Source organism: Orcinus orca, chromosome 5, assembly GCF_937001465.1.
Source record: "Orcinus orca chromosome 5, mOrcOrc1.1, whole genome shotgun sequence".
Classification (NCBI taxonomy): Eukaryota; Metazoa; Chordata; class Mammalia; order Artiodactyla; family Delphinidae; genus Orcinus; species Orcinus orca.
The window spans coordinates 147,893,400-147,903,460 of NC_064563.1; the positions used below are offsets into that span (position 1 = coordinate 147,893,400).

Genomic DNA, 10,061 nt, shown 5'->3' on the forward strand with positions numbered 1-10,061 from the left:
CTCTCCTATACAATTTTTCATGGAATAACTATATCACTAGCAGTTTTCAAGATCAATAATGTAGATCTACTGGGTCATTGTAATAGTGTTGAGAATGACGTTGTTTTGAATACATAAAATTTGTAGATTGATCCTGTATTGTTGAGCACTTATTTGCTCTGATTTTAGCTCTAATGAGAATGCTGTGCAAACACTGTCGGGCGTATATTTGGGGCACGTCTCTCATTATATCCTCAGGATTAATTCTAAGAAGTCAGAGAGATTTTTTGGTGGATTTTATCAATGTATCCCACAGAAACAAGGGACAAAAGCTCCGGTGTCCACCATGTTCCCTCCACACCGGGAATGACATCCTTTTTAATGCCTGCTAATCTGATCACTGAAACGCGGTGTATTTACCGTTTTATCTATGGCGTTGAGCTATTTTCACATAATTGACCACTTGCTATTCTTCTTGTTAATTGCCTGTTGCCTTATCATCTGTTTTTTCTTAGTTTGTCTTTTTTAAATTGATATATAGACGTCCTTTAAATAGCAAGACGTTAACCCTTTGTTTGTTCTACTTGCCGCAAATATTTCTCCCAGTTTGTCATATGCCTTTTCACTTTGTTTGGGTTTTTGTTGTTTGTTTCAACCTGTCAGTCTTTCTTCCCACCCTGATTTATGCCTTTACCCTCAGTAGTTACCATAAGGGTGTAAGGTACTCTGTGTTTACGTCTGTGTTTGATTTTTACGTTCAGCTCTTTAAATCTTGGACACTTTTCTGGTTCACGGTGCAAGGTGAATTCCCTGCCCATGGAATACATGAGGGACCCTCAGAAGCTGGTAGACTTCAGGGAGACCCCACCCCTCCTGCCCACAAGGCAGGCGCGCACGCTGGTGCTGTGGTGATGGGACCAGAGCCTGCTCGTGTCTCCCTGGGCTGCACCTCCCTCTCGGTAGGTAAATCCGCCCACCCTTAAGTGGGGATTGTATTAGAAATGTTGTTGCGGAGCTTAGCCTTAACTTTATGTAGATATAGAACTGTTTCATTACATACAATCTCAAATTAATTCCATTCCTCCAAGGGCGAGACCCTGGACCCCGGCTGTGGGTCGTTTAAGAGAGGATGCTTTATCCAGACACAGAGCAAAGTTAGTAGCTATGAAGGATGCGTCACACAGATTTATTTTCTCACATTCTTTGCAGTGTTGGACATCTTTTGCCTGACACTGATGGCCTGTGACCACTCTGGCCATCTGTCACCCCCTGCACTGCACAGTCATCATGAACCGCTGGTACTGTGGACCGCTGGTACTGATGTCCTGGATCATGAGTGTCCTGAATTCCTTGTTACAAAGCTTAACAACATTACGACTGTCCTTCTGCACAAACGTTGAAATCCCCCACTTTTTCTGTGAACTCAGTCAGATGATCCAACTTGGCTGTTCTGACACCCTTCTTAATAACATAGTGATGCATTTTGCAGCCGTCCTGCTGGGTGGCGGTCCTGTTTTTTGGTATTTTTTGTTCATATTCCAAAATAATTTCCTCCATACGTGGAATTTCATCAGCTCAGGGGAAGTATAAAGCATTTTCCACCTGTGCAAAAAAACCCCAAACCAAAACAAAAGACAAGATGTTCTGAGCTGCAGGTGCCTGGGGACCCCAAGGACCTCATGGCAGGAAAACAACTGGCAAAGAAAGTGCCCCAGGGAGGGGAAACCTCGAAGGAAGATTGGAGCCCTCCAGAGACTGTCCATTAAACAGAAAAACATCCTTCCGACGCCAACTTGGCTCCGCAGCCTGGATGGTAACAGACAAAAGCCTAGTAACCAAACGGGCGGGCGTCCAGGAACTCTAATGCAGCCTCAGCTCATCGACCGGGGTGGACACCGGAGGTTCTAGGAGTTACTGGGTCATAAGACTTTGCTCAGTTTATCATCTTAAGACGATGAGCTGAACTCTCACACGGAGCCGGCTGGAGCGAGTCAATGCACCGCCGGATGACGAACAGGCGAGTCCTTCCATCCCACAGACCTGCTTCGGGCTGAGACGGAAGAAATGGCATGAGGTCCTGGGCAACTGTCGTGCTGTCTGCAGAAGGAGGATGGGAAACAGTGGCCGGGCCGTGACCAGGATGGGAACAGCACTGCTGGGTGGCCGCCGCGAGGCCAGCATCTCCCAGCACAGCTTGCCCAGCTGGCCGCGCTCCTGTCCCTGGTCTGCCGGCCTTGGCCGGGCTCTCCTCTCTTCACTTGCCTGCAGTGCCTCCCGGGGACCCACCTTGTTGGGGGTGATTAACCAACTCAAGGTTTGCTGCCTACACCTCTCCCTGGACTCCTGCAGGCGCACCTGTGTTGGTCAGGGCTCCTCAGAAACAACAGGGTGTGTATACAGAGAAAGAGGTATTACAAGAATTGGCCCACGTGAGCGGGGAGGCTGACAAGTCCCCAGACCTGTGGGGTGAGTCGGCGGGCTGGGACTCACGAGAGCGGGTGCTTTAGTTCACGCCAAGGGTGGAGAAGGGTCGATATCCTGTTTCAGAGGACGTCCGGCAGGAGAATTCTTTCTAACTCGGGGGAGGTCAGTCTGATGGGACGAGGAGGACAGTCTCAGTTCACAGATTTAAATGTTAATCTCATCCAGAAACACCCAGAATAACGTCGGACCAAAGACCTGGGCACCCCATGACCCAGTCAAGTTGACACATAAAATAAACATCGCAGCACCCAACTACCATCGAGACCTCTGCATCTAGATGCTACCAGGCACCTCCAAGCCAATAAGTCCACGATGAGCGTCTGCCCCGCTCCCCAAGCCCACCGCAGGGAGCAGCTGTCCCACTGGCCCCTCACTCATGCAGGAGCCTGGGCCCCACTTTCCACGCCTGTTTCTTGCTCGCCCAGCGTCCAAGCTGTCAGCACATGTTGGTTCTACCCCCGAAACACCCAGAATCTGGCCTCTTCTTGGCGTCCCCCTGCCCCGCCCCCTCGCCTCGTGGCACAGACGGTGAGCCCTGCGCCGAGAGCCACGTTCCCAGCCTCTGCTGGAGTGCACTGCAGCTGCCCCCGCCAGAGCCCCTCCTCCCAGGCCCCTGCACCCGCTGGCCCCATGGGAAGTGGGCAGCAGGGGGATGCCCACTCCTGGCCTGGCCCATCCGTCCCCATCGGACAGTGGAGGCAGCCAGGGGAGTCCTGGCACTGCAGACCCCAGCAGCCTGGGATCCCGAATGGCTGCGTGGAGCGCTCGCCGTCCGAGCCCGAGTGTGTCTACTGCAGCCGGAGCTACCTGAGCGAGCAGGTCGTCAGTCGTCCCCACACCCTCCATCCCCCCACCCTCCGCATCAGCATCACAGTCTGATCTTGAAGTCCTCCCTGCAGCGTTGGGTCACACATTAACTCAGAAGCCCTCCCCCAGCTCCTTGCTTTGCTTCCCTGCTTCAAGCATCTGTGCTGCACCCTCACCAGTGAGAGCCGGTGTGTGGGCTCTGTGTTTGTGTCTGTCTCTCCTTGAGGAAAGGACCGAACCTCCAGCCACCCCCATCCCCGCCCCCCATGAGCTCGGGAGTGTATTACTGGGTGAGAAAGCAAGGTGAGAAGTTTCAGCACAGCAAATCGTGACCAGGACCACCCTGGAGGCCCAAGGCGGTGCCAGGCAGGGAGCCGGGGGTGAGTGGGGCGGGGGAGGAACAGCTCCTGGGTAGGATGGTAATGCATCCCTGCCTGGTGGTTTGGGAGGGCAGAGGGGAGGGTCCTCCTGGCCTGGGGGGAAGCTGTTAGCAAGAAGCCATCTAAACCAAAAGCCATCAGAGGGGCTTCCCTGGCGGTCCAGTGGCTAAGACTTCACCTTCCAATGAAGGGGGTGTGGGTTCGATCCCTGGTCGGGGAGCTAAGATCCCACATGCCTTGGGGACAAAAAAATCAAAGCATAAAACAGAAGCAATATTGTAACAAATTCAATAAAGACTTTAAAAATGGTCCACATCAAAAAGAATCTTTAAAAAAAAAAAGCAACACCCATCAGAGCGTTAAATCTTCAGAATCTTCAGAGCTCGGAGCCTCCACGGGCGCAGAGTCCGAAAGGCAGGGGGCGGGGCCAGGCCGGGCTCACGTGGTCCAGGAAAGGTTGGGCTCCGCGGGGAGCAGGCCAGGCCAGGCCACCCCTGCTTTAAGTCAGAGAAGGACATCCCAGCAGGATCCACGTGGACACAGGGGGAGCCACGGACACCCACGGACCCAGCTCTCGCGAGCTCCTGGGTTTGAGATCTCTCCATAATAAAGAATGGGAAGGTACGACAATTCAAACAAGGGAATTCACTTCCAGCCATGATGGAGGAATAGGGACCAAATTTGCCCCCTTGCTTGGAACAACTGAAAAACCCAGGAGAGACAAAATACATGAAACAATAGTTCTCAAGGTTGGGGTCAGACAAGGGTCAGACAAGGAAGGACAGCCATCCCCGAGAGACGGGAGACCCTGCGATGCCCCGGGCTGCGGTGAGGGGAGGGGAGAGGCCCAAGGACAGGTTGACCTGAGCCGTCTCTGCAAACCTTTGTGACCAAGACCTACGGCATCCTCAGAAACAGAGCCCTTGAGAGCTATGCTGGTGTGGAGCCCAGGGTGGGGGCCCTGGACTGTTTGAGCTCAGGGTGGTCCTCAGGGAGGGGCTGGGCCAAGGGGAGGGGCTGGAAGTCCCTTTCATTCCACAATCCCCCCCCCCCCCCCGCCTTGTGTGCTGTGCAGGGGTCCTCCCCTCCCAGGAGCAGACCACCGCTCCGGGTGAGCCCAGGGGATGCGGCCAGCAGAGCCTGCATATGGTGCCGGCGGCCTTGGGTGGGGTGGGGGCGGGGAGGAGGGCCAGCTCTAAAGGGAGGGGTTGCCAGGGAGGCCAGAGCAGTGGTGCAGGAACGGAAGGGCCACGCTGCTCTCTTCCTCCTCCACCCTGCCGGTGGGTCATGGCCAGGGCGAGACATGTGAGCCCAAGTCTGCCATCAGGTTGGGCAGGAAAGTGCGCCTGTCGGGACTGCCCAGAGCGTTCTTCTCATCCCTGTGGGCGCCCTGAGCCCCCTGGAGATGCAGGGGGGCACGGCGTGGAGACAGCCCAGGGTGGCAGTGCTGTGGCTCCGGAAAAGGAGGTGGCTGCAGCGCTGAGACGACATTGAAGAAGAATCCCAGGGACAGAGGGCAGTGCAAGGGCGACTTCCAGGCACAAGCTGCAAGGGCAGGGCAGGAGCAGCTGCTGCCCCGCTGCACAGGCGAGGCATATCCCGCATCCTGTGCCACGGGCCCAGTGCCTGCACCTCACGGCGGTGGCAGCGCCCAGCCTGCCTCAGTCAGACGCTGTGAGCCGAAGGCTCTGCTGGTTTTACTGCACTAGAGCTGCTGGGACAAGAACAGTCACATTCAACTCCTTTCTGCCGAGTGCCCTGAGCTGGGGTGGCACACCCAGCACGGGAAGCCCGCCCTGCAAACAGTAAGGCTGGTGCCACGCTCCCACGTACTGAGAGGTCTGCTACGGAAACCCCTCTCCAACCCAGACTTGAGTCACCCGCTTCCACCTCTGGGCTCCTTGAATCTCAAATGAGCCATGAGAAGAACAAAACAAAAAGCCATTTCTTTACTGTCGACGTGAAGACAAAACCCCAGAGCTGACCTGGGGGGCCGAGACGGCTCCGCTTGTCGACGTTTATCTCTCTTCCTGCACCTTCTGGCTTCCTCTATTCGTGGAAGGCCAGGACTGAGCTGCAGCAGAATGAAAGGAAACGCAGGACTGCAGGCGTTCTCGGCAGAGCGGGGACGGCAGCTGCTCCAGAAATCCTGAAGGAAAAATGGTTTCCCATGAAACATCTGCTTGTCAGAGAGGCAAATGAGAGGCAGTTTTAGGAAAGATCAGTGTACCAAGCACTCGTTTGCAGACAGCCACTTCCTTCTTCCCCCTCCTCCACCCAAGGTCATCTGGGTGACCTTTTAAAATTCTTTTTGAGAATAGTGACTTGGTTGTTTTTTATAGGAGGGATGCATGCACATTGTAAAGAGTCAAACAATTCCAAAGGTTACGAGAGAGAGCAAAAACAAACAAAAAATTCACTGCCAACCCCACGGCCAGAAATACCCCTTGTTCTCGTCGGGGGAAGCAGGTCCCGTGCAGACCACCGACAGACTGGCCGCTGGGTTACACAGGTGGATAGGCAGAGGGATAGAGCGCAAGGACCTTCGCTGGTTTTAACAGAAGAAAGAGAAATCGAACGAAATCGAAGACTGCTAAGCTTCACGTAAATGAATCTTTGTCACAAGAGATTATCTCTGAAAGATCCTCCAAAGAGAACCAGAAAAGCCCCAAATAAAAAGACTCCAGGTTGGGACCAGCTTTCCCTACCACACAGCACGCCTGTCAGGTGTGTGAGTAGACAGCCAGACCTAGGATGGAGGAGAAATCGGAAAAAGGCCCATGTACATCAACGAGTTAGTATATGGCAAAGGAGACCTCTCACGTCCCTGGGTCAAAGGGGATTTTAATAAACGGTGTGGAGTGTGGGATGGGCTTTGGGAGAGAGTAAAGTGAATCCGCCCCCGGGGCGGGCGCTAGTGGCGGAAGAAACAGGTGAGGGAGGTTAAAAGGTAACGGAAAAAAACGAAGAAAGAAAGAAGTACAGCCAAGCTTCCCAGAAGGAAGAACAGTCTTTCTCGGGAAACTTCTTTGGAAGTCGTACGGTCCAATTTTCTTCCACGTAAGAGAAGACAAGGACAAGCGTGTAACAAGAGGTATTTAGAGACAACCTAAGGGTCACTTGTCACACTCCAGCTCCAGGACCACATCTGATGTAAAGTGACTATCAAATAGAGCCTTAAATATACATACATATATATATACACACACACATATATATACATATATGTATATATATGTGTGTGTATATATAAAAAAATTAATTTAAAATAGCATTTCTGTATGCAGACTCCTAGGGAGACAATACACAGGGAGAAAATAACCAATCATATTAGAGGGGGGAAAAGGTAAAACACTTAGTACTTAGAAAAAAAATGTTGGGGGGTGCAGGTGGGAGTGAGGAGGGTACAGGGCAGGAGGAGGGAAGACAAGCCCGTGTGAAGATTCTAGGGAACCGTGAAAGATGCTGAGAGTGTGAACTAAGGCAATAGCACTGGGATGGGGGCTGAGAAGGGGAGGGGTCTTAGCAGTTTTACAAAAGTAGAATGAATATGACATGGCTACTGACGGAATGGGGTGCTGAGGGAAAGGGTCGATCTGGGGACTGTTCTCAGGTGTTTGGCTTGGGTGGTCGAACAAAGCTACCATTGGTCCAGGCAGGACAGGAGAAGGGCAGGGGCTGGGGGAGGTAGGGAAGGATGGGAAGAAATGAGGAGTTTGGTCTGGAGAGGCTTATGAGGAAGAGGTGATCGACCTACAAGGGGGTCTCCAGTACATGGAGATGGAGACAGGGGAGTGCTCTGAACACAGGTAGCGCAATGCACGTGCACGTTTCACTTATGCAAATGCAGCCAGCCCTACACCTTTGGGGAAACAAAGGAAAAACAATAAGGATAGAGAAACCCAGTGATTATAAGGACACAATGGTTTTCCCCATCATTCCTCATATAGCAAATATACCCTCCCCCACAAACACCAGACCCAGGAATGGACTTCTGGTGGAGGGGGACCTGGTGTGAAACAGGAAGCCGCACGAATGCCACACGACGACGTGGTGGTGAAGTTCTCTCTCACTTGGATGTAGGGAAGGGCTTTCTATCCAAGACACAAAGAAAAGATTGATAAGTATGAGAATAAAATATAATATTTTTGTAGAGCAAGAAAACCCACCATGAACAAAAATCAAAACACAACTAAAAAACTAGGAGAAAATATTTGCACCATAAAGTTCTCATGAAGGACCAATAACCCTAATATATAAAGATCTCTTACAAATCGAGGGACAAAGGACCAAAAACCAGATAGAAAAAATAGGTTAAGACATAAGAGACAATTCATGACGATGGACCTTCATCAGCTGAAAACTGCTCCCTCAGTCGTGATTAACGAATACGAATTAGAGCAGCAGGGAGATGCCGATTCTCAGGTGTCAGACGGGCAAACCTTACGAGTGTGAGAACACGTTCTGTGAGCGCAGCTGTGGGACGCAGCCTCTCATACATTGCTGGTGGGAGTGCAACTTGCAGGCCCTTCCAGGGAAGTTTGGCGACACCGAACTATACACACCCACTTATGTTCAGACTCGCCTATTCCACTTCTAGGGAGCTGCCCTGAAGATGCCTGCAGCAAAACGAAAATACCTGTGCACAAGGTTGTTCTACCACAGCCCTGCTTGTAACTGCAAAACCCTGAATGTGCACACACGGGAGAGGGTCAAAAGGACCATGGACGGTCACTGGTCTGCATGACTCTAGGACATGGCGATGGGACCAGAGCAAAGTGCAGAAGAGTGGTACGGTGCACTGCTCTCTGTGTGAGAAGGCAGAGGGAGGGCAGGGGGCAAGGTAGCGGTGTGGGGAGCAGGGGGCACTGGGAGGGCAGAAGGGGGCAGAGGGGCAGCCAGTCCGTCGAGGCTGATTAGGGAGAGGGTGGGGGGGTGGGGGGAGGAGATGGGGCTAGCCCAGACAGCTGTGTTCCAACCACAGGGCTGTCCCCTCCCCGCCAGGTGTGTGATCAGGACACGTTACACGGGCTCCCGGGGGCTCTGTCTCACGAGCAGAACAGCTGGCCCCTAGCAAGTGCTCAGCAGTGTGAGAGGCCAGGCCCTGGAGAGCAGGCGGGGTCTATATCCCTGAGCACACGCCTGGCCACGGTGGCCTGTGTCATCTGTGTGCGGGGGGTGGGTAGGTATTGGATTCATCTCTGTTGCCAGGGAAGTGACTTATATGGTGTCCCTCATATGGTGTCCCTCGATGAATATTCCCCAAAATGAATTTCACAGCCCTAGATTCCTGCCACTGAAGAGGGAAACGCACTAGAAATTTAAAAAGGACCCCTTTACATCATGCCCAGAACCCACCATCAGGTGGGTGAATCTCAAAGGGCTCTCAGTGCCTGACGTCGCGCAGCACCCAGCTCAGGGGCTCCGTGCTCGGTGCTCCATGCTGGGGGCCATGCTTGGGGTGTCCCACCAGGAGGACCCTGTTTGCAGTTTTAATGTTTTGTCACTGCCATCTTGAATTTTAATAATTGTATTGTTGAATTTGTGTTTTGAAAATGAAGCATGTGCAGGGCTGGAGCCTGGGTTCACCTGAAGGCACCCCTCCCACCACCTGCCCGCCCCCACCCAGTGCCACTGCCACCTTTGCTCTGTTGGGGACCTGGGCGCTGGTGTGGGAAGGGGTGCAGATGGGCACATGTGCCCAGAGTACCGAGCTGTCGGGCGAGGCCCCTGGTGCCTGTGATGGTCTGTGTTTGTCCTGCAACTCTTCCCACGCCTGAGGGGGCGTGACATTCAGTAGCAAATAATGAACACCATGACCAGGAGAGCGACAGAGAGAGACAGAGACAGAGAGACAGACAGAGATAGAGAGAGACAGAGGAGAAGCAGAGAGAGGGGGAGGAGAGGGAGAGCGACAGGCACAAAAAGACACAGACACAGACTTTGAAAGAAAGGAAAGCTCTCTCCCTGCTTCTTGAACAAGGGCCCCACATTCCCATTCTTCACTGGGCGCTGCAAGTTACATAGTCGGCCCGGCTATCAGGCATCAGAAAGTATAAGCCGTCCTGCCAGGGTTTCCTCCTCTTGTGGTTTCCTGGGACCTGAGACGCCTGTGTCCCTCATTAGCTCAGTTGTGGGCCCAGCGAGCGCTGCCAGCATCACGGCATCTCAGCTCTGTCCAGTGCAACAAGGCAAGAAAAAGAAATAGAGTAAATGTGTCTGCTTCTAGGCCACATTACTTAGATGTAGATGTAGAAAATCCTAAAGAACCTACTAAAAAGCTTGGAATTAGTGAACACAGCAAGGCTGAAGGATATGAAGTAGCACAGCAAATCAGGTGCATTTCTATATGCTGGCAAGAGACAACAGGAAAGTTGGATTTTCTGTACCTTTTACAGAAGCAGCAAAAAA

The 10,061-nt window shown here is 52.7% G+C and overlaps 1 protein-coding gene across 1 annotated transcript; it reads left to right on the forward strand.

Moving 5' to 3' along the window:
• The first annotated feature begins 890 nt into the window (after window positions 1–890).
• LOC125964425 (putative olfactory receptor 7A2) lies at window positions 891–1,627 on the forward strand. Its single transcript, XM_049709869.1, is given in 4 exon segments — window positions 891–938; window positions 1,104–1,228; window positions 1,230–1,494; window positions 1,496–1,627. Coding segments are annotated over 4 exon segments (570 nt in total).
• The last annotated feature ends 8,434 nt before the right edge of the window (window positions 1,628–10,061 follow it).